Here is a 23,965-nt window from a genome sequence, read left to right as displayed (position 1 = left end):
CCTTTTGGCTCAGCAAATCTGAGAAATGCCTATTTCCTGCTGCTCACCCAGGCCCAAAAAAGCATGGGTTTGGCTGGAGCAGAAAGCAGGTGCCAGGTCCTCGTTGTTTTGAGCCTTTTCCTGGCGGTTTTGCCCCGGGGTGCATCCACCCCTGGAGCATCCCAGTCCATCCTCCTCCAGCCCCTGCTCGCAGCCTCCTGCCGGGCAGCACCGACAGCACCGGCAGACACACCTGCAGGACCTCAACAGGGGAGGGGCCTTTATTACTGTTGTAATTAAAAGAAAATAATTCACTTTTATCAGTATGGAGGGACGCGGCCAGGGCAGAGCGCCGGCTGGGCCGGTGTTCCGGCTGCTGGGGTGGGGGGACGGGGGAGAACGGGCTCGGGGCGATGATCGGTGGCTTCTCGGGGGGGAACACAGCCGGACACACGGACGGACACACAGACGGTCACGGCCGGGCACGGGCGGACACACAGACGGACACACAGACGGGCACGGGCGGGGGCACGGGCGGGGGCACGGGCGGACACACGGACGGGCACGGGCGGGGTGGACGGGACGGGCACGGGCGGACACACGGACACACGAACACACGGACGGGCACGGGCGGACCAACACGCGACGGGCACGGGCGGGGGCACGGACGGACACACGGACGCACACACGGGCGGGGGCACGGGCGGGGGCACGGACGGACACACGGACGCACACACGGACACACGGACGGGCACGGGCGGGGGCACGGACGGACACACGGACGCACACACGGACACACGGACGCACACACGGACACACAGACAGGCACGGGCGGGGGCACGGACGCACACACGGACGCACACACGGACACACAGACAGGCACGGGCGGCCGCAGCCCCGGCGGGCGGCGCGGCCGGAACCGGAGCGGCCGCGCGTGCGCTGTGCGGAAGGCGCCGCTGCCGGCGGCCCCATGACGGCCGAGCTGCGGGCCCGGGGCTGCGGCGGCGAGGTGAGCCGGCGGGGCGGGGGTGCCGGCGGGCGGGGGTGCCGGGGGCGCTGGGGCGGGGGAGCGGCGGGGCGAGCCCCGGCAGGGCGAGGAGGGCGGCGGGCGGCGCCCCCCGCGCGGGCCGGGGCTGCCGCCGGACCGAGCCTCGCAGCGCGGCGGCCCCGCTGCGCCCCGAGCCCGCGGCCCGCGGCCGCTCGGGGCCGGCCCGCAGCGCTTCCCCGCTCTGCGCGCTCCCGGAGCCCGCCCCGTCGGGTTTCGTTGGGAATAACGGGCTCCGCGCGGCGCCGCGCGATGCGCCGGTACCACGGGAAAGGGCTCGGGCGGGCGCTCAGACACCCTCCGCTCTGCGGGGAGCAGGAACGCGTGTGCCCTCCCCGCCGCCGAGCAGCACCTCCTGGGGCAAGGCAGCGAAAACTGTTGCTCCAAACTTGAGGGCTCTGCGTAAATCGGCTCTGAAGGGACCCGGACCCGGACGCGAGGCTGTGTCAGTGCTCAGGGGACTGAAGCCCGGACCATCCCGAATTGACACAGGGCTCTGCACTGTCCTGTAGCATCTCGGTGCTCTTAGGACCCAAGAGATGCGTTTCAGAGAGGTCAGAGTTACGGGGTGGGATGGGATGGGGGTATCAGCCCTTTGGTTGTGCGTTAGAAGTGGCATTAGTGCAGCAGCCGTGCCCGGGTCTGGTGGGGACTGGGACCAGACCGTGCCCTCTGTGTGCATCTTGCACGCGTTAATGCAGTCCGGGGTTGCTGCCTGCTGCTTCTTGTTGTGGCGGATATTGGTTTGTGAAAGCCTTGGCCGGGAACGTGGGCTTTGTTCCTGCTGCTGCCTGTGGGTTTCCAGCCCTCTCCATATCCATTCTCCCCCACGATAAAAGTGTGGCTGAGGAGCAGAGGCTGAAGGCCAAGGCTCTGGGTGCCTCTTCTGTGCTGCAGCCTTCCTCCTCCTTGTGGGTGCTTATTTCTGGAACCCCCTTGAACTCTTGCACTGCATTTGCTCCTTTCCACGTTCACAGTTTCTTTTCAAAACAAACTTCTGAGGGCGGTGAGTCACCTCAGAGCAGGAAAATAGCGAAACCTTTCTATTCCATCATTCTTGGCTGACCTTGTAATTTTATCTCTAGTACCCTCCTTCCTCTCAGCGTCTTGGTTTTGTACTCATCTCTTGTTGCTGTAATTTAATACTAATAGGATTTGGGTTTGGGTTGTTATTTTTCCAGCAGGTAGGGCTTTGGTTCAGTTTGGGTTTGCAAGTGCAGGGTGTGTTAGCGGTGGCAGCACACTGGTGTTAATTACCAGCTACAGAGCTTGTTTTGTAGCCCCATGGCGTGTAACCTCAGAAAGCAATAACCAGACTAGTTATGGCAACAAAACCACGCACAATCCCCAAAATCTTAACAAATTGGTTGCACAAAGAGTGGTTCCTGGTGGCTTCTGTGGGCTGCCAGGCTGCCATAACCCTCTCAAAAGTGGTACAGGATAAGCTCTCTGCTGTTAGCACAAACCTTTCCTCAAAGGCTGAATAAAAGCACACAGAAATCATTGAAATATTAAGTGGTAACGTAGAGCAGAGGATCAGTAATTGGCTTTTATGCTTACAGCAGCCTTTGTGAGTTCTCTGTGTGATGGAGCAGAAAAACCACAGAAAATCATGCCCTGTCCTGCCTCAGGTTTCATTATTATAATGCAATGTATTAGCAAGGGTGTTTGTGGGGTTTTTTCTCCACTGGAAAAATCTGCCCTGCGGCGCAAGGTGGGGTCAGCCGACACGCACGGCACGCGCTAAGGCAGCAAAATTAGCAACATGATTTAAGTGGTTTGCCTTTGTGGGAGTATGCCTGCCCCCAGCCTCTCAGCCTTGGCTCCTCATCAGGCAGCTCCTCCTGGGGCTTCTGAGGCCTTCCAGGCTGTCTTGGCTTTTCTCAGGATAAAAAGAGCACATGGAGTTAAGGGGGGGTTGCACACACATATGTGCTCTTTCTTATAGAAGTTGAGCAAAAGTAGTGTTTTAAAAGGGACAGAGAATTGCCACCAAAATAGGAGTTTTTTGTTTGAATAGCTAACACAGGTGTGTGCCGTCTTTGTGTGTGGAGTATCATCCATGACCAGTATGGGTGGGGGGCTCAAATAGTAGTTGACTCATTACTCACTGGGTGGAACTTGTGTTCCAGTGGCCTGGAAGCATCTTAATTTTTTTTTCAATGGTGAGAGTAAGTAGAAACTTGAGTGCATTTGCCTGCAGCTTTGCTGGTTAAGATTAATTAAAAGTGTGATCTTAAGGAACTGGGATTGATCAGGCTGTGCTGACTGCAGGATCCTCTACAGCCTCTGTAAATCAGGATGCAGACCCAGCAGTTGTTCCTGCTGTAATGTTTTTCCCATACCACATGCAATGCCAGCGTTATGGAGCTGCATCTCAGTTGTCACCCAGAGTGAGCCTTTGGCAGCAGCATCAGCTGAACTGCAGCCATGGACAGGGGTGGTGGGACCCCAGTGCTGGGAGGCTCCTTGTGGAGAGGTGCCTCTCCTAGTAGTCGTTGACTGAGGTTATTTGTGCTTGCCATGTGCAGTGACCACCCTGTGGTAAGCCTAGGCTGCGAAGATTTTATAAGTCTGGTAAAGAGAGGTTCTGCAATCATTTGTTTTAAGTGGCCAAACCAACCATACCATGGGGCCTTGAGCAGCAAGTGTCTCCCCAAACCTCAAGTGGTCTGTGTGGAGTGGGAAGGAGGAGCATGACAGGCTCCTGGGCCCTTGCTCTGACACCTTATTGTCAGTAAGAAGGGACATGCACAAATGGCATGTGCCACCGCACTGAAAATAGCTCCTGACCGTGCCCTGGGAGCAGGCGGCCGCCTTATATGTCCTGCTGCACATGCCGCTGCCTCGGGGGTGGGAGCCCCTGCCCTCCACAGGTGCTCACATCCCACAGCGAGGGGGGCCTGGCCCCCGGCCTGCCTGCGCTCTCCTGAGCATACGAGGGGTTGGATGTCAGTCTGTGAATTTAGCAGGGAAAACCCTGAGTGCGATGTTCAAGCTGATGTTGCTGTTTGCATTAAGCAAGTGTGACTGGGCTAGAGTGTCAGGGTGTCAGCAGAAAGCAAGGAAAGAAGCAGTGCTCTGCTGGGCCCTCAGCTAGCCTTGCAGAAACAGCTTGATGTCCATCCTGGTCACCTTTTCACATGAGCTGACTTTATTTCTTGCACATAGGATTGCCAGGTGCTCCTAAATCAGATGAAAGAGATCACAGGAATTCAGGATTCAGCATTCCTGCTTGCTGCTCTAAAGGTTGGTGTATATTGCCATAGTTTTGGGGAAAGAGAGCTCTGATTTTGTCTAAAAAGTCAGGCAAGTTTGGGCTCCCACCCAACATAGCACACAGGTGTTTGCTGATGTGTTTGCCAGCTGATGATGGGCTGGTCCTTGTTAGAGTGGTCCATGTGTGGCTTGTGAGAGTGATAAAGGATCAGCCTGGGTGCATGAGAGGCAAAGGGTAAATCCTTTGCTGTTCTTCTCCTCACTGGTGCTTTGCTTTCCCCTCTCATTCTGCCAGGCTGCTGATGGAGATCTCATGGAAGCAGTCACCTTCCTGACAGAGGACCCTGCTCCAGAGCCGGTGCAGAGCGCAGCTGCTGCAGAGCCATCCGCCTGGGAAGGGAGTGTGGTGGGCAAACAGCTCCCACAGGGTAAGCCTCACCTCTGCTCACTCCTACGGCTTCATGTGTGAGCTCAAAGGGGAAATATCCATCCTCCCTGCTTCTGCCAGCAGCACATCCCTCCAGCTTCTGTTCTGGTGCATATTTTGCCAGTACTGATCACTTAGTAGTGTTTTAATAATGTTTGGAGGTGACACATCACAGTTAAAAAGCTGATGATCCTGTCTCTCTATTTCAAGAGCTCTGAACTGTTTCTTTAAGCTCTGAATTTAGCTGTAAGGAAATCTGGGTAGTGCACAGCTGCATGCTTTGCCCTGTTCTCCTCATCCAGCTCACTCAGTGGCTCCTAGGCTGCCTGGCATGGTCTTAACAGGGGTTTCTGCTTAAAACCTGAACTAGGAAATTTTGCTTGTATTGGTTGAAGAGCTGTGTTTGTGAAGTATGATGTTTTCTAGAATTTTCTCTTAAAGAGAATGTTTGCTGCTGTTGGTGGAAAACTGATCAGAATGCTGCCTCTACTTCTAGATGTTGGTGCTGCACCTGCCCCTCACAACCAAGACAGCCTCCGCACAGCCAACACTGTCAGACCACTGGAATCACCCAAAGCCTCAGCTGCAGAAAGGGATGCAGCTGAAAGGTCAGTGGAGCTGTAAGACCCCCACTTTGGCTTTCCAGATATCAGTGGGTTCTGAGACTGCTAACTGGAGAACTAGCATGAATCACCTGCCAGGTGGACACCTGCTGGCTGGAGGGGAGCTTGGTTGCTGTAGCTTTTACAGCCCAGTGTTTCTCTCTTGTGACAGACCACAGGACGCCCATTCTGCTGAAAACAAAAACCGCTCCAAAAGGAAACGCTGCGAAGTCTGGGGAGAGAGCCCCAAGCAGAGTGACTGGAGAAGAGCGGGTGACTGGCCTGTTGGAATGAAAAATATAGGAAATACGTGTTGGTTTAGTGCTGTTATACAGGTAATCAGCAAAAAAAGTTCTCTAATCTCAAACTTGCTATGGCCTTGGAGTCAGAGTGTTTCTCAGCTAGAAGTAAACATGCAGCAGTTCTGTGGGGGAGTCATCGTATGCAGATGAGTGAACGTGACCCTGCTCAAACACAGAAACTTCTGTGTTTATGTGATGTGCCTGTGCAGAAAGAGCCAAAGAGCAGTTAAATAGGCTTTACTTAAAAATAGCTACAGATACAGAGAATCTGTGTGTCTGTATGCAGGGAGTTGTGCAGTGATGGCCAAGTGCCTGCTGAAATGATAGAAGCTTGCCTGGCAAAGTGAACTGGTAATTTAATTTTACTGCAGTTATTGTTGGCTCGATAACACATGGTGCATCATATTTCAGTTAATGGAATACACTGGCATAGATGCTTGGACAAATAAACAACTAGGCAGCATATATTATTAGTAATGATCTGAAGAAGAGACAATAGTAAGTGGAACTGAGCAGATTTGTCTCTCCTAAGCATTTTACATCAGCAGAGAGATGTTAATCATTTGTCTTCAGCTCTGAGAGGAAGCAAGAAAGCTGCAAATGGGTTCTTCTCACTATGGCTTCTTCTTGGATGCTTTTCTGAGCCTGCCTGTGCAGAATAGAATGATTTTCCTAAAAGGTTTATATCTATCCTAGAAATGGCAGGATGAGATTTCGCCCTTTGGGTGGGTACAAACATGCTGATGATCTCAAAGGTCTGTTCCAACCCAGTTAATTCCATTATTCTGATTCTGTGCTGGTCCAGCAAGGGGCTGCTCACACTGTAAACATGCATTCAGTAACACGGGACCATTGGGAATGGGAAGTTACAAAAGAAACCTGTCGAGTCAGAGTGAAAACAGGGCATCAGATTGCAGTGAGTGCGGTCGTTGCAGGTGCTGACTGAGCTTTACCTCTGCTCTCCTTGCAGTCTCTGTTCCAGTTGCCAGATTTCCGGAGGCTGGTCCTTGGCTACTCCCTCCCACAGAATGTGCTTGAAAGTTGTCGTAGTCACACTGTAAGTTTTGATTCAGTAACACTGTCAAGTTTCCCTCTTTTGTGGTGTAGCATTCTGCTCTTTCTCTAACCAGATTTAATTTGGGGCTATCTGAGACCTGTGGCTTTAAAATCATCTGGCTATGTTTAAGATAAATTTAGGAAATTCTCAAAGACAGAATCGGGATAGGAAAAAAAAAGGGTTGCTTCTTGTATCTCTGTTCTATAGAGCCTTTAACTGCTGTGTGGGGAGATGTTTTTCCTATAAAACTTCTTTGGCAGTTCCAGATGACTCGTTGGTTTGCATGCATAGTAGAAGTGGTATTTGAGCCAGTGTGCAGCTGGTTGTGTACCTTTTACGATATGTGCCTGTGGTGTTCAGTAGTGCTGTGTTTTAAGATGATGCTTTTTAGAGCTGCAGGAAGGCTTTGACTTTTCTCATTTTTGCAATGCAGGGAAAAAGAAATATTGCATTCATGCAAGAACTGCAGTGTCTGTTTGCATTAATGCTGGGGACATGGCGTAAGTTTGTAGACCCTTCTGCAGCACTGGAACTCTTGAGGGACGTGTTTAGATCAGCTGAACAACCACAGGTAAAACCATGTTGAAAATCCTTTAGCCCTTTTCAAACCAGCAGTCACAGCCACGGCACCCCCATTTTGCCTCACCCTGCTGGTGCTTTCAGAGGCCTTTTCCTATGTTTGTCAGCCGACAAGCAGCTGTCCCTGTGTCATTAGAGCAGAATGTACATGCGTGCTAATTACCCAGCCAGCGTAGCATGGCACTACCCAGCACCATCTGCGTAGTCGGGGAGCGATCACGATAATTTCCTCTGATCTAGTGTTCAGATAAGCAGAGTTGATTATCAGTCTAAATCAGCCCAGCACTTGAGTCTTTCGTAGCTCAGCTGAGCGGGGGCGGCTGTACCAGTCAGGTTGTGTCAGTGCTCAGCAGACTGGGGGAACACCTTCTGGTGGGTGTCACGACTGACTCTCCACTCTCCTCTCTCTTGCAGCAAGACGTGAGTGAGTTTACACACAAACTACTGGACTGGCTGGAGGATGCATTCCAGCTCACTGTGAATGTCACGTGAGTGCTGTGTGTTCTCGGGAGTTTGACCTAAGGAGGCTTTTCATGAGTTGGAGGACTTCATGTGAAAATTTTGAGCAAATGAGTGTTCTTTGTTTCCTGTGGATGAGGCTTACTCAGCTTGAAGCGTTGTGTCTGCATCTCCTGTTTGTGAGTGTGGGACTTCACTCAGTGCCAATATGGCCTGCAGAGTAAATGAGCTTTTGAGGGAGCTCAGCAGCCCTGGTGAACAGAAAACCTCTGGTAGTTTGAAACTTCCTTTCAGAAGCTGGCATCTTAACCTTTTTTTCCCCCTCTTGGCAGTGTAAGTGTTATCATTGCTTTGGAACATGAAAATTAATAAGAAGCTTCCTCTTTATTTAGTGCTTGGATAGAAAAATGTACTTTTGCCTGTAGGCCCCCAAACAGAGGGTTAGATTATGACTTGGGGTTCTTTTGTAATCTCCAGCTGCAAATGAAAGTGTGCTTTTGCTCTCTGAAACAGGAGCCTTGGGGACAAATCCGAAAACCCAATGGTGCAGCTCTTCTACGGGACTTTCCTGACTGAGGGTGTCCATGAGGGTGAGTTAAGGCGTTGGTAGATTGAACTTTTTAACTCCTTTGAGTGTTTTGGAGTTAACCAGAATTTTTGTTCTCTTGAGTTAGCTCATGGTTTCTGTATGGTTTCCATCATCCAGGCAACACTTTTTCCAAGATTGAGACCTTTGGTCAGTATCCCCTTCAGGTAAATGGTTACCGGAACTTGAATGAGTGCTTGGAAGGAGCCATGGTGGAGGGAGAGATGGATGAGGCAACAGCATCTCAGTCAGTGAAGTATGGACAGGAGGTTAGTTTGACCTTTTTTGTCGAGCCTTTGGTTGCCTGCTGCAGAAAAGTGCAGCACACACAGTGCAGGGCTACTCTGATAACTTTAAATGGCAACTGTGAGTGTTCTCTAAGAATTGAATACAAAACATTTTCTGGATATCTGGAATCTCATGTAAATGTCTGTTAGTGTTAGGTGTTCAGACACTTAGTGTGGTTAGACACTAAGTCTTTGCTGATTTATAAAGATGTGATGTCCTACGTAGCCAGTTCAGAGAGTTTATTTTAAATTGCAAAGGTCAATGTCTGCCTCTGAGTCGAGTGTGATCAAGTCTCTCTCTTTCTGTTGAAGCCTACCTGTACCTGAGTAGGGGGAGACCTACTGCCTCCATATTTTCGGAGGGTAAAAGTACAGTGCTTAACTCCATGGTATGCCATTTGGAATTTGTCTCTTTCTCCCTATTATATTGTGTACGATTTGGGGTTTTTCTTCTTGGTTTCACTCTTATTTTCTGACTGTGATTATTTCATTTCTTTTTTTTTTTTTTAATCTCACTAATCACAAACCAATCATAAAAAACTTAGTTGCAGAAAGGTGAAGAAGCATCATTGCATTCAGCATCCTCTGTGTGTAAGTGCAGCAAAAGTTAGCTTGGAGAGAGGCTGGGAAACAACATTGGCAAAGGTATCTGGTGTAGGCAGGGCAGGGAAGAGTATTTCAGTTCTTTGAGAATGTCTGGAAATCGTGTTGCTGTGGTTTAAACTAGCAAAGGAGAAACAAAGTCTTGAGCAGGGGAGCTCTGCTCTGACCCTGGGCTTAAGTGTTTGTCCTGGGTTTTCCTGGTTTCTGCCTGAAGCAGTTCAGGTGCATTTACAGGGGATGTGGGTGTAGCTGGTGTTGGCTGGCACTGGAGACAAAGGCACCTTGGAGCTCATCAGGCAGGTTCGTTTCAATCCAAGCTTTTTTAGTTCCTCAAAATTCTTTCGCAAAATTAAGGGAAATTTGACCCATCATGGAGCTGTTTTAATTCTTCTGTCTGCACAGATAGGAGGAAAGGGCTCTGCCTTAATTTCTGAGAAGCCTTACTGGGGAAATTGTGTGTCTTAGTTTCACTTCCTAGGATGTGGTGGCATGACAGGGGCCATAGGGAATAAGGTGATTTTGTCTCTTGAGCACCTAGGCAAGCGTGCTGAAAGTCAAAGCAGCAGGGGAGTTAACAGAAACTTCTCCCAGACTATGGGAGCATAAATCATTCCTCCTTTGTGGTTATGGGCTGCTGCTTAGAAAGCTCTGGTGTGGGGCAGTTTTGTTGCTGCGGCACATCTGACATGAATTCCATAAAGAACAAGGAGCTTAGTGTGCTCACCCTGAATCCAGAGGGGAGCATGAAGTGGGTGGTGCCAAGCTAAAATAGGTAAAGGAAGTATCTGGCAGTGGATACTGGAAGTTGTTGTGAATCCAGGAAGAGCAAGAGGAAGTGTAAATTCAACTGAGAATTTTTCTTTCAGCATGACTCTTTGAAGTAGTGTATGAAGCCACAGAAAGTAGTTGGGGGTCTTCTCTGACTCCCCTAAATCAAGTAGTTTGCAAGTAAACTGAGAGAGAATAAGGATTCTGGTGCTGCAGGAGGACTCCTGGTTTGTTCATCACTGCATGTGATCTTCCTCAGAAAAGAACTCTCCTGGGGGCTCCTAGATGATGTGCAGATTGTGTGTAGCCTCAACAAATTTGTAAAATTCAGTGCTGGACTTAATAATCTGTCAAGCTGGATGCATCAGGCAATGACAAGTAATCTTGAGAGCAATTATGAGGCTTTTTCACAGTAAAAATGTAAAATGGAAGCATAAATTACTAACTTGTAAAATTTGGCTTTCTGACTAGTCACTCTGCAAACAAAACCTAATTCTGTGCTTAAAGACAGAGACTTTTAAATCAGTCTGAAATCATATAGGATCAGTCTGAAATGTGCCATTAGCAGTCATCTTAAAACAATTCCCTCTGGGGGCATTTCTGCTTTTGTTACAGCGCTGGTTTACAAAACTCCCACCAGTTCTGACCTTTGAACTCTCCCGATTTGAGTTCAATCAGTCACTAGGACAGCCAGAGAAAATTCACACCAAGCTAGAGTTTCCCCAGACTATGTATATGGACAGGTGAGTTGTCCTGTTGTACGGTATGTTTAAAGCTGTTGCTTTGCTATAAATAAAGAAATTAAAAAGGTTGTTTGGGTGAGCAAGAAAAGATTCTAAAATATTTATGGAAGATGGTGGATGTTAGAAGTAAACAAATCTCACCTGGCAAACGGGGCTCTGTATTTCTGTTTAGGTACCTCTACTGCAATAAAGATCTTATTCAGATGAAAAGAGAGGAAATGAAGAGATTGAAGGAGAAAATGGTGACTCTGCAGCAGAAACTGGAAAGGTGAGTAGTCAGCTGGTTTTATTTTTATGCCCTCTGGAAGAGTGCAAATGTTTAATGTTAAATGAGCTTTCCAATCGTAGAGGAGCATGTAGGGGAAGCAGAAACAGCAACGTGCTTGTTCTGAAACATGTGGGAGAAGGAAGTGTATTTTCAAAAACAAACCTGTCTCTTCAATTGTTTCTAAAATTAATGACACTGTTATTAAGGAATTATTATTAAGGAATAAATTCTTTCAAGAGCTGAATTGACACTTTCAGCTGCACTGGCAATGTAGGTGAGGAAGCCCAGTTGCACATTACAGAAAAAGTTGTTCTTCTCTTGTCCCATGAGGTTTAAACCCATCTCATTCCTTCCTTCATACAACACCTTGCATTTTCCCCTAGGTACATGGAATATGGCTCTGGCCCAGCCCGCTTTCCACTGCCGGACATGCTGCAGTATGTGCTCGAGTTCATTGCCACAAAGCCAGCTGGGGCTGTTTCCTCTGCTCAGAGCTCTCAAACAGCTCCCCTGCACTCCCAGGCCAAGCCTAATGTTTTGGATGTGCTTTCACAGCCAAACGGGTCAGTAAACAGAAATTAAAAGGATGCACAGGAGGACGCTTCACCTCCCAACTAAATGGTCCTGGGTGCCTTTCCAAAAGTGTGTTATTTATGTGGGCACTGGTGAACACAGTACTGTAGTGTGCAAATGCTTGTGCAAGTAGTGGGTCACTGCTTTGCTGGTCATTTGGTTCTGTTGGTGTAAATAAAACACTGCATCTTGTTCTGTTCTTTCTCCTTGTCCAAGAGCATCCCCATATTCCTTGCGTAAGCAGCAGTTAAGAACTAAATTATGTGCTCTTTTTGGTTAGGCTACTCATTTTTTTTGCTTCATTGACCAGTAAATTACAGCAATATTGGATTATTATAACCCAGGCCAGCATGGTTGGTTTAACACTCTAAATTAAGCTGAGTAAACACACACGTTTTCTTAGTAGCAATGGAAGGAATTTTTAGCATTGCTCATTGTGGATCTGTGCTTAGAGAGTTCCCTAAGAATTTGCCTTAGTATTCTTTCTGTATTTTAGTTCGGACTGTGAAGGCTGAAGCACATTTCAGTGTACTTGTTCTCTCTACATTTTATACTGCTCTGGAAAGGAAATCCTGCTCCAGCTCTGGAGTAATTTTTGTTTGGTTTATTTTGTATTCTTTTCCGAAACAAGAAAAACTAGAGAAAGATTAAAAAACCTGCCCGCTACTCTTGGATTTTGCTCCACAGCATACAAGAAAGGACTGATGCTAGGACTGAAGATGAAGCTTTCTTTGTGGCAAATTCTTCACCACAGCAGAGCTCCAGTATGGATCTCCAGCCTCCTGTTTCACCTGCAGAGCTGTCTGAGCGTCCAGCTCCTCACGTGGTCTCCAGGGAAGAGCTGAACCTGGTTCAGACGTGTCTGCAGCGATGGAGAAACGAGATCGAGCAGGACGTGCAAGGTTGGCCCCAAATGCATTTGTAGGGATTTTCCTCCTCGATGCCCACCTGGTTTCTCCTCTGTAGCTTTGCTGGATACAGCCTGAACTACAAATAATTTTGTCCCTGTTTGAGCTCTGGTGTTGAGTCTGATATTCTCTGCGTGGCCTCAAATTCTTTGAAGTGAAAGGAACTAGCATAGCCTGATGAGTAGTCATTAATTTTTATGCATTTCTCTCATGGTTGATGTTCTTGGCAGATCTGAAGGAGTCTATTGCCAGAATCAACCTGTCCATTGAACAGATGTACTGTGACCCTCTCCTCCAGCAGGTAGGAAATGCAGCTTCAGTGTGTAAGTATTAACACAGTATTGCTGATTCTCATTTTTGTTAGTAGACAGTGGTTTAAATTGCCCCCTCCACTGTATTTTTAAATTTCCAGTGATGAAGCAGAGAAAGATACAGAAATCTTAGTTATGAAAATCTTGTTTCTTCTTTCCTTAAAAGTCAGTTTTCACTCAATAAGAAATCTATCAAATTGCTCGACTCTTGTGCCATGCTACACCTACAAACATTCCCAGCGTTGGTGTGGAGAGGTCAGGCAGAATCAGTCCCTGGCTGCACCCCTGAGTGATGTCCTTGTCCCTTTGCAGGTTCCCTATCGTTTGCATGCAGTCCTGGTCCATGAGGGGCAAGCAAATGCAGGGCACTACTGGGCCTTCATCTATGACCAGCGCCGTAAAAGATGGCTCAAGTACAATGACATCTCAGTGACAGAGTCGTCGTGGGAAGAGCTGGAGCGAGAGTCATTTGGAGGCTTGAGGAATGCCAGTGCCTACTGCCTGATGTACATCAGTGACCAGGTGTCCCCTGTTGGTGCAGGTACACGGCCACAACTGCTGCTTAATGACGTGTGTGTGTGTGTGTGCTGCTGTGTCTCTCTGGCCTGCATGATCATTATGTTCCTCAGCTTCTCCAGCACAGCTGTCTTTTGACAAAGCACAAAACTTCACCTCGAATAGGATTAAATAATCTGCTTCATGCTCGATTCATTTCTAAATACCTGGTAGGACTGAAAACTGCCAGGAGAAGCATCCAGGTGAGATTGGAAACAGCACCTCATGCATGAATCATGTGTGTACAGGCTAACACTGCCCTTTTGCCACATTTAACATGCATCTAGTGCTTGTCTTCTTCATTTTGACTTTGTGTAGTGTTTATAAACCACCACATGTTGGCAGTTCAGTGCTGTTCCCTGTGCACCTGGAGCCCTTGGACCAGGATGTGTCTGACCTGCATCAGCAGATGCTGGTTCTGGAATTGCTCTGTGTAAATGCTGTCCAGTAGTAGAACAAAACAGGGGTTTGTTTTAGATAACTCTGTAGATTTGTCTTTATTTTTGCACCTTTGCTTCTGGATCACCTTAAATTACAGAGCCAGTAGAAAATTTGGCTTCTTTCCCCTTTTATCCCTCAGCCAATTTCCTGTGGCTGCCCATGATGTTGTGCATGTGCTTAGTCCCTAAGGGTGGTGCCCTGCCACAGTGTGTTTCCTAATGCCAGTCTTGCATTTCCTCCAGATGAGGATGAGGGCCCAGAGGCGAGACAGCTCCAGAAGGAAGTGGAAGCTTTGTCCCCAGAACTGAGACACTACATCCAGGAGGACAACTGGCGCCTGGAGCAGGAGGCAGAGGAGTGGGACGAGGAGCAATCTTGCAAGATTCCTCAGATGGAGCCTTCACCTACTTCTGAATTGCAGGACCTCTCTTCTGAGTCAGGACCAGGTAATCTCGCTCTGAATTTGCAGACAGTGTCAGAACCAGGAACAGCCAGCTGGTCACCAGTACCACTGTGTTGAAGCCTTGCACAAATGTGTCAGAATGCAGGAGCAGGTGTGAAAGAGGCAGCAAAGGCAGCTGCTGGTGGCTCTGCCCTGACAGTACAAAAGGCTGTTCTGCTGGTTTTGCATGTGCATCCTTCCATGCCTGTCCCCAGAAATGCGGTTTCCCATTCACTTAATCATCATGGGCTAATATCAGTTCATTTCCAGCTTTTTTTGTTTTTCACAAATATGGAGTGGACAAGTGCTGTTCTCTGGAGTGGGAACCCCTGATGCCGTGTGCCATTCCCACTGGAACGGGGTACGCACACACTCGCCTCACGGGCCTTCACCTCGGGCAGGAAGGCAGCAGCTGTGTAAAACTGCATGGACAAGCTGCAAAGCATTTTTGAACATGAGAGAAAAAAAACCTTGCAGCTCTTGCTGATGAGCACCACACGTCTGTCCTGACAGAGCAATCCCCAGTGTGTGAGCCGAGCGTGCACTCCCTGTCCTCGGAGCATGCCAGGATTGCCAAGGAGCAGACTGCCAAGGCCATTGCCAACACTGCTGATGCCTACGAGAAGAACGGCGTCGAGGCAGCTCTGTGCGAGGTAGGAGCTCAGCCTTGGCCCAAGAACCTCCCCCTTCTTGTCTCCAGATTATTCTTCTTGATAGACCTTTGCTTTTCCCATTTCTGTGAAGTTCTGTAGCTGCGCCACCTTTAGCTCGGTCCCGTTTGGCTTTCCTGTTTTTTGCTTTGGACTTTCTTACTCACTCTCTTCTTTTTCTTCTTGGCCACAGCGCAAGGAGGTAGAGCCACTGAAGGCCCATCCAGAAGAAATATCCCCCACAGTTCAGGCAGAGCAGCCCCAGGACACTCAGGAAGCAGAGGCTGCTGCCCAAACTAGCTCACAGGTCTCTGAAGTGGAAATCCCCAGTGTGGGGAAGATTCCCGTTAGATCCGATGCAGATGGATATAATGAGGAGGTACAGATCCCGGTGCAGGGATTAATTAATTACTGCTGCTCGTTAGCCTGTAGCTTTGTAGTTAGCTGGCTTTGAGCTGCCCTAAGGGTGGGTGTCATAGTGTCTGTCATAGGAGCAACACCCTGTACAAAGTCAGTTTTCCTGCTGTGGAAGGGAAGGGGGACCACATCATTCCATAATTCCATTTTTAAATGTCATCAGAAAAGGAGCTCCGTAAGAGCACTCAGTTTGTCAATCTGCATGTTGGTCATAATTCCTCTTTTTGGCACAACTGTATCAAAATCGATCCTACCTGTGTTAATTTCTTTACAAGTCTCTCTGCTGTCTTCAGTTACTATTTTGTCCCCAGTCAAAGACTTTAATCCCAATAGTATAATTTACATACCCTGCCCACTGATTTTTTTGGGGTCTGACTTTAACCACTCTCATACATGCTCAAGCAGTGTTTTGAAGTTCTCTCACTTGCATGAGTTGGATTTCACACAAACACTGGGGCTGTCACTCCTTGAGTAGGTTTGAGATGTTCTGGAGTGATCTTGGCTCAAGGAACTGCTGCACCACAGGTTCTGCATTTATTTTACATGTCTTAGGAAGATTGAGTGGGACATGGTGGGGACATGGCCAGCCTGCTTTACCTTCTCACTAGTTGAATTTAAAAATTCAAGGGTTTGGAGTGACTAGCCTTGAGATCTTTAAATGCCTAAAAAAAGCCCAGCATGTAAAGTGCATGTGATGGATAGAGTCAGTAGCATGCAAGTAACTCACAGCCCCAGTTATCACACCTGTACTCATACAATTTTTTTTAAATCTTACTTTTGAAAGTTTCTTCCATTCTTCACTATGGTGTCTCTTCTTTCCCTGTCTGTTACTGTTTTCCTTGTTCCTGTTTGTGTCTGTTCTCCTGCTTTTGTGGTAGGTGATGCTGAGTCCAGCCATGCAAGGTGTCATCCTGGCTATTGCAAAAGCCCGCCAGACCTTTGATCGTGACGGGTCTGAAGCAGGGCTTGTTAAGGTATTGATTTGTTTGCTAAATCAAATAGTATGGATATCTGTTTTCCCAGAATAGAGTATGTGCCATATTGACAGGTCAGGAATGTAAAGGGAACGATTTGTGCACTTTTTCTTCTGGTTAATGGCCTTTGCCCTGCATTTTAGTTCCTGCGCTCTTACAGTGATGAGATATCCATGGGTTCAAAACAATTTTTAGTGCTTGCAAGGGAGCACCCTCCTGCCAAGACAAACAGAAACTTTACTTTTTTCTGCTTATTATTTTAGTACTGTAAAATTTGGTTTTTTCCTCCTGAACATACTTGCTTACTTGTGACCTCTGCTGTCAAAGATGTCAAGAAATGTCTGTGTGAACAGAGGTTTGAAAGCATAACCACTGGTGAATGCTGAAGCCGGTGTTAGATTTAACAGGCAGGTAAATTTAACTAAAAATACCACATGGACAGAATCATCCATGCTGTTAATCTATTGGATTATAAATCACAAGATACTCTTGCACCTCAGCAGGTAGAAGTGTGTCCCAGTCGATTTTGGCAGCCTGGGCACTTGTCAGAGGGTTGCCAAATGGGTGTAAGGCAGCTGTACCCCCTCTCAAAGGCTTTTACATACCCTGGCAGTTTTGGAAGCTCACGCTTCACAGGTGGGGTTTGCCTGGCTGTGGGGGCCGTTGGTTTAGAGCTGAGGTGTTGGTGGGCTCACCAGCAGAGGAGGCTCGGTGTCACCACAGGAGTCCTTCCGAACAGGACCGGTTTGAGCTGCTGTGGCATTCCCACGGGCACACGGGTGGATCTGTCAGTGCCTGTGTTCCGTTGGCAGGCATTCCACGAGGAGTACTCCCGGCTGTACCTGCTTTCCAAAGAGACCCCGACCCCCCAGAACGATGCCCGCTTGCAGCACGTGCTCATCTACTTCCTGCAGAACAACGCTCCGCAGCAGGTGGTGGAACGGACCCTCCTCGAGCAGTTTGCAGACAAAAACCTCAGCTACGATGAACGGTGAGTGCTCAGGGTTCCAGGGAGGGCTTTTCCCACCCGGATGTGCCAAGGCCGCTGTTGTGATTTTTCTCCTTTCTGCTCACATGGAGCAGGTCCATCAGCATCATGAAGGTGGCACGGGCAAAGCTGAGCGAAATCGGTCCTGATGATGTTGACATGGAGGAGTACAAGGTAAGGGACCAGAGAGCTGTCTGATCCTTCAAGCTGTCCTAGCTGGCTCTGTCCAAACTGGGAAATGGGGAGCACGGCATGGAGCTGCATGGCCAGCACAGTGGCCACTGCATGCCTGTTGGCAGAGGGTGTCTGCAGGAAGCTGCTGTGGGAGAAGGAATACAATGGAAATGTGAGCTTGGAGGAGTGTCAGCAGTTGGCTAAATTCATATGTGTCACTCATGAGAGACATTTAAACGCTTAAAAGGGTAGAATTGGGGACCCCAGACTGCACGTGGGTGTTCCAGCTGAGGCTGATGCTCTGTTTCCTCCTCTCCTCGCAGAGATGGCACGAGGACTACAGCCTTTTCCGCAAGGTGTCCATTTACCTGCTGACGGGGCTGGAACTGTACCAGAATAGAAAGTAAGTTCCTCTAATTGTGTTTGGACAAGATAAGTTGTAGCTAAAAGTAAAGGCCACTGTGACAAAAATTTTTCTTTCTGAGCCACAATGGCCTGTGTTTGAGGCCAGTGGGAGATTTTTTGACCTGCTAATAGGTCTTCTTGAATCCACAATCAAGCTTGGTTAACAGTTTAAAAAATATGAGGCTGAGCTGCTGGCTGGCTGCCTGACAGTTCTGAGAGTTTCCCCTAAGATTTCCCTTTGGGAAGTAGAGCTTTATATTCTACTTTCTGGAGATGAATTTGCAGGAATGATTGCCATCACTTTGGGGTTTTTCACCTTGGACTCCTGTATTAAAAGGAAAGTGCCTTTAGATGGATTTACACTTTGTGCAAACACATAGTTTGGAGCCCTCAAAGGGCCTTGGTTTCCTCCTTACCATTCTAGAACCTGTATTTTCCTTAAATGGTGCAGGCTTTCAGAAATTATTCCTGGATGGAAACAGAACTGAATTCCAAGGTGGTTCACAGTGACAAGCCACCAAATTCAGGTGGGCAAATTGACATGAGACGTGACAAGAGCAGTTTAGAATTACCCCAAATTGACCTAATCCCTGTCAACAGTTCTGTTTTCTCATCTGAAGCTTGAAGTGTGTGAGGGACTGAAGTACACAGCCTTCTGCCCTTCTTGGGGTGTCCTCTCACAGTGCAGTTCCTGGAGCAGTACAGAAAACAAACACAGAAACAAGCACATTGCACATAAACTTGGTTTTAAGGGGCTCTGCCCAGACACTTGTTTGGCATTCTGGGCAAAGAGGAGCAGGAATGGCTTGACATGGGGCATCTGTTCTTTTGTGCTTTGGCAAGGAAATGCAGCTTTTCCCATGGAGCCTGAATCTTCCAGCCAGGCCCAGCAGGAAAGGTTTCCTGAGCTGAGCCAAGGGAATGGCAGAGCCCAAAGCCTGCAGAGCTGACCCTCTTCTTGCAGGTACCAAGAGTCACTCACCTACCTGGTCTACGCCTACCAAAGCAACACCAAACTGCTGCTGAAGGGAACCAACCGCGGCGTGAGCGAGTCGCTGATCGCCTTGTACCGGAGGAAATGTCTCCTGGTTTGTATCCAGGAGCTCAGCACTCACTTTGGAGAGGAGGGGAGGGAGCAGCCAGGGCACCATGGCAGCCAAGACCAGTGTAACTGTTTCTGTTATGTCTATTAATGTGATTCTGCCCCTTGCTGAGTGCCAGCAGCGATATGGAAAGCTAATAATGATCATTATTCAATTAAAGAACAGGCCACGTAGGTTTCAGGGAATCTAGGCAAAGGCAGATCTGGTTCTTGCCATCTTCAAACCAGAATTGTAAATAAGCTGTGTGCTCTCTGTATACAGATACAGCAAATTGCATGCATGTGTATGAATATATATGTTTTCAAGTCTGTTTTCTATGGTGTGTTTCCCATGCCTGAAAATGGCTGTTCCACCAGCCCCTGGTGCTGTTAGTCCTTATTCTCTGCATGGCTGCCAGTGCAGGGCCCAAGCTGGCCTTTCCTGGATGGTTATTCATGGTCCATGCTTGTTCTTTACAAGTCTGTCCCCAATTCTCCTTCCACCCCCAGAAGCTGAACGAGGTGGCAGCTTCTCTTTTTGTCAGCTGTGAAGAAGCTCATGTGTCAGAGGGTGTGAGCATCCTGAATGAGCTGATCATCCCCTGCATGCATCTCATGAACAACTTTGAGATCTCCAAAGAGGACCTGGATGCCATCGAGGTCATGAGGAACCGCTGGTGCTCCTATTTGGGACGAGAAGACATGGACGGTAGGACTGCTGGTCCCTGGTGATGGGCTGGGCAGCTCTCAGCGCAGGGAGAGGAGCCTGCAAAAGGCACCACAGCTCCTTAACCCGGGGCCTGGAGCCCTCTCTGTTGCTGCCACTGACCGTGTCCTCCTTTCCCCTTGACAGCAAAGCTGCAGATGAAGCTGGGAGAGCTGCTGCCCCGGCTCCTGGACGGCTCCACCGAGGTCATTGTGCTGAAGGAGCCCCCGAAGATCCGGCCCAACTCCCCCTACGACCTGTGCAGCCGCTTTGCGGCCGTCATGGAGTCCATCCACGGCGCCTCGGCCGTGGCCGTGCAGTAACCGCGGGCGGGCGCGCCGGGGCTGCAGCGGGAGCAGAGGGGCCCTTGGGATTCCAAGCTGTGTTCTTTGTAAATACGAGCGGTTAAAAAGCAGTATTGCACTTGTGAGGCAGAACGTAAGGCGGCAACACGAAGGACCTGGACCACTGTTACAGTGCAAGGCGCAGCAGCACCGTGGGGCCCAGCCGTGCTCCAGAGGCTCCTCTGTCCTGGCAGCCCTGTAGCTGCAGCCCCTGGGCCACAGGAGCCCAGCTCTGTCAGCGCTGGGGCTGCACCTCCACAGCTCCCTGAACGGCCACTGCCAGAGGCTGCGTGTTCCAGTCCAGCCACACTCCTGCTCGCAGGAGCCCGGGCTGAGTGAGGAGGAGGCAGCAAGGAGCAGTAGCTCGTGCTCTGCAGCGTGGGCAGTCATGCACGCAGCTCTGTGTGGTGGTCAAGTCAAGCAGGCTTTTGCCTTTTGTATTCCAGCTGGCACCAGAAACCACACAGGAGCCTTCCTTGAAGAGACAGGCAAATCCTGGCAGTGAGGAGCCAGGACGGGGCTGTGGGTTTGTGCCTGGCAGGAGCTGACTGGCTCAGGGCAGTCACATCACCCCAAAGGATATTCCCCTTGTGGCCGGAAAGCAAACTTCCTTCTCCCCTCGGGTGGTGGGTCAGGGCTGGATTACTGTCAATGGCAACTGGAGGACTCAGATCAGCCCCTTGTGTTGGTGGTGGGCGTTTGTGTTGACTTTGTTAACAGAGTGCCCAGTTGGCATTTCCTTTTGCGGTCACCCTGTGCTTGCATTTGAGCTGCAGCACTTGTAAGCCAAAAGTTCTGAGTCAGTGGAGGGGGATCCTGTTTTTTGGAACTATGCAGAGTTTTCTAACAGTGCAATAAAAGCATTTGTTCTATGTTAGAATGAAAAAGCTCCTTCCATGTCTTTATTCCACTCTAGGGTTCTGCCTGAAGGTTCCCTCTGTACAAAATGTGTTGTCATTGGCAGAGCTGCCTTAAAGGTGGTTCCACCATCCTGTCAGGGGGTGTTTCCCCAGTATTTAGGAATAAAATGCTCATGTGGGAGAATCTCACACTCTCCTGGTGACTTAATGATGAAGTAGAACTGCTTTTATCCACAGGTAGTCTGGCTGCCAGTGTCCCAGCAGTGACCCGTGCCTCCTCAGGGACCAGGGTGCTGCAGTGCCAGTGCTGCTGTTGCAGCTCGTTCCCCCCATTGTTGTGACAGAGCAGTGGGATGAGGCCTTCACCTTCCTGCTCAGGGTGCTTGGCCTTCAATGAAGGGAAAGGTCTTGAACAGAGCCCCCAGGCCATCACCCACCCAGAGGCATGCTACCTCCTCCCAGGCAACACTTGGCATTGCCAGGCAGCTTTTGTGCACTTGCAGGCAGTAGGATGTGGTTTGAGAAGAGGAGAGCCTGTTTGTTCTGACTCGTGAAACAGTGGCTTTGCCCTGTTCTTTGTGCTGCTGCCAGAAGCTGAAATGCCCAGCCCATGCCCACAGCCTGTTTTAAGGAACCAACAAAGAGTGTCAGGAGTGGTGCTGGGGACGTCATGGTATTTGGGCTGAGCTGGACAGGAGGAGCATTCCCAGGCTGAAAACCTTTGCTCACTGTCCTGTTCTCCCATTTCTCAAGGGAGTCGGAGCCAAAACAGGCTCTGTGCTCCCTGGGTTGGTCAGCCCTCCTAGGGAGCTGGCAGGGGGTGCAGCTCCTTGGGAGGGGATGGCCAGGAACAGTCCCCTCAGTTGTACCTTGTTTGATTCTCTTTCAGAAGGACTGAGCACCTGCCTCTTCCACTTCACTCTCAGCAGCACCAGAACTGCCTGGGATCATCACTGTTCCCTTCCCTTGCCCATCTGCTCCTTCCTCTCCTCCAGCTGAGCAAAGTGCAGGTTTCAAAATGGGACTTAGAGCGAGTGGACTTTGCTTTCCCCAGGGCTGGGCCTGCCTTGAGGTGGGTCACGCGCCCACGGCTCTGAGCTGCAGGGATTAAACCAGCGGTGAACTCCGTGTCCAACCAGTGCCGTAGCAGCAGCCGGCCCCTGTCAGGACTCCGGGTGCTAATCCAGCCTGATGGTCCATGCTCTTGCTCACAGAGGTGTGTAATCAGCCTTGATTTTTACAGCTGAATCAGGAAAATGTGGAAGGAACAGTTCGGACCAGCAAAAACCCTTTCTTGCCTCTTGTGCACAGGTAAAAGATGCAGTCAAGGAACTTTTGACACAAAGGTCTGTGGCTTATCGGCTTTATCATCTTAGCCATGAGAAGATGAGGCTCCTTCAGGGCACACGGTCACTGCCATCCCGCCTTTGCAGCAGGAGTAGAACTTGGTGCTGCCTTGTCTCATTTTCCTCCTTCCCCCTTTTTGTCTATTTTTCTCTCTTTTCCTCCAATCTTTTCTGGACCAACCAAAGCATAGCTGCAGCAGCAGTGCTGCCCATTGCTGCTCCCACCCTGCATCCCACCTCTCCAAGGTACAGCTGCACGTTCAGAGCACAGACACACTGCCAACGGACATGATAATTTATTGCAAATATTTCAGAGCAACACAGACATGCAAGGAAAGAGCTGCTGCACTGGGGCACAGCATGAGCCACATCAGGCTTGGCTGTGGGGGCCTTGCCAGAGATGCCAACACAGTGTCACCCATCAGTGATGGTACCACGGTGTCACCAACAGTACAAAGCGCTGCCCGCTGCTTGTTGCCTTCCCATTCTTGCTTGGTGAGTGCTGCAGGGAAATCTGCTGCTCCTTAACAGAGAAAAGGTGAAGCAGACACACAGAGGAAGGAGAGAAACCTGCGGAGCTGCCGTAGCAATTAGCAAATCATCCCGTGAAACAAGCAGGAGCCCTCCCTGCCAGGGGAAGAGCCCACGAGGTGCACAGGGCACAGCACCCGAGGCCCTAGATGACCAAGTCTGCGTTTTTGGGGTGCAGGTGGTGGCCCCTGGGCAGCCCTGGTGCCGCGGGGCCCTGGTGGCCGGCGGGGGCCAGCGGCGCGTCGGTGCTCGGGGCGCGGGCGCTGCAGGCGAGGAGCAGTCCTCCAGCGGCCAGGAAGGCTCCAGCAAACCAGCCCAGGAAGGTGGCCTCCCCAAACTCCCACCTGGGCACGATGTCGGGGACAGTCTCGTCCCAGAAGTCGAGGACGGTGTTGTAGGCGACCCAGGAGACCGGCACCAGGGTGGTGATCCCTGCCAGGCCCAGCGTCGCTCCCCCGCCAAGCAGGAGCCGCCGCTTTCGCCCGGGTTTGTCCTCGCAGGTTCTCCAGCCCTCCAGCCCCAGGGCAGCCAGGAGGCAGCCCAGCAGCCCCAGCCCGTTGGAGAGGCACATCAGGAGGCGAGAGATGCGCAGCTCGGGAGGCAGCGCCAGGAAGGAGCCGTGGGCTTGGCATTCAAGCACCCCCTCCTCCTGGGTGATGCAGACCTGCCAGAGCCCCATGTTCCAGACCTCCATCTCGTTCAGGTCCAGGTTGAGGTTCTTCCAGAGCGGCACGAAGGTGGTGACGCAGGAGCTGATCCACCCGAGGAGAGCCAGCAGCATCCCCCCGCCCTGCGCCTTTGCCCCCCAGCCCCCGGCCATGCCGTCGCCGCCCCGCTAAGCTGCGGGCCCGGATCAGCCGCCCCGAGCGGCGGCCGCGGGCATTAACGCTTGTGGAGCAGCGTCCGCCCGGCCGCCGGCCGCGTCTGCCGCCCGGGGGGGCGAATTCAAGCCTGTTCCTCCAACGCCGGGGTGTGGCCACGGTCGTTTTTCAGCTGCTGTTGGTTTTTCCATGCTAAAAGGAGAGCCCGGCTCAGCAGGAAAAGCCGGGTGCATCCCCCCGGTAGCTCCGGGCTGGGTCCCGCCGCTGCCTCGCCGTGCCCAAGAGGGTTAAGCCAAAGCACGCAAATCCTCCGAGCCTTGGCCACCCCGGAGCGAGAGCCTTGGCAGGGACAGCGATTCTCGGCTGCAGCAGTTCCAGCCTCGGTGGGACACGGCTGGCACCGTAGCACAAGATGCAAGGCAGCAGAGAGGTAGAAAAGCATCGGGCTTTTCTCAGGAGTCGGTGGCCCTGATCCTCATTAGGTCGTTAATTAAATATGCAAAGGAGCCTCTGA

At 50.4% G+C, this 23,965-nt stretch overlaps 2 protein-coding genes across 6 annotated transcripts; one reads left to right on the top strand and one right to left on the bottom strand.

The window, feature by feature from the left end:
• Nucleotides 1–875: 875 nt before the first annotated feature.
• On the top strand, nucleotides 876–23,965 carry USP28 (ubiquitin specific peptidase 28). Of its 5 annotated transcripts, XR_010442737.1 has the most exons (27): nucleotides 876–988; nucleotides 4,196–4,273; nucleotides 4,539–4,671; nucleotides 5,167–5,278; nucleotides 5,445–5,607; nucleotides 6,545–6,631; nucleotides 7,065–7,202; nucleotides 7,625–7,698; nucleotides 8,183–8,259; nucleotides 8,376–8,524; nucleotides 10,529–10,656; nucleotides 10,829–10,924; nucleotides 11,308–11,487; nucleotides 12,185–12,399; nucleotides 12,636–12,706; nucleotides 13,029–13,257; nucleotides 13,955–14,158; nucleotides 14,668–14,807; nucleotides 14,998–15,183; nucleotides 16,100–16,195; nucleotides 17,008–17,186; nucleotides 17,279–17,357; nucleotides 17,681–17,760; nucleotides 18,727–18,850; nucleotides 19,354–19,552; nucleotides 19,697–21,969; nucleotides 22,065–23,965. XR_010442737.1 is itself a non-coding variant. In XM_064732125.1 (26 exons), the coding sequence occupies exons 1-26, from the start codon at nucleotides 950–952 to the stop codon at nucleotides 19,870–19,872; spliced, it is 3,432 nt and encodes a 1,143-aa protein (XP_064588195.1). In that variant the 5' UTR covers nucleotides 876–949; the 3' UTR covers nucleotides 19,873–23,965. The 5 variants fall into 5 exon arrangements, 4 of the variants coding, with proteins under 4 accessions (XP_064588195.1, XP_064588197.1, XP_064588196.1 ...); XM_064732125.1 differs by having other exon boundaries at nucleotides 19,697–23,965; XM_064732126.1 differs by lacking the exon at nucleotides 876–988 and adding an exon at nucleotides 1,298–1,578 and having other exon boundaries at nucleotides 19,697–23,965.
• Nucleotides 22,380–23,450, bottom strand: LOC135457499 (putative claudin-24). Its single transcript, XM_064732130.1, has one exon. It carries the CDS (start codon nucleotides 23,448–23,450, stop codon nucleotides 22,776–22,778), a length of 675 nt encoding a protein of 224 aa, XP_064588200.1. The 3' UTR covers nucleotides 22,380–22,775.

This window comes from Zonotrichia leucophrys, chromosome 24 (genome assembly GCF_028769735.1).
Source record: "Zonotrichia leucophrys gambelii isolate GWCS_2022_RI chromosome 24, RI_Zleu_2.0, whole genome shotgun sequence".
NCBI lineage: Eukaryota > Metazoa > Chordata > Aves > Passeriformes > Passerellidae > Zonotrichia > Zonotrichia leucophrys.
The sequence above is the reverse complement of the archived record's forward strand: the minus strand, read 5'-3'. Positions and strand labels throughout refer to the sequence as shown.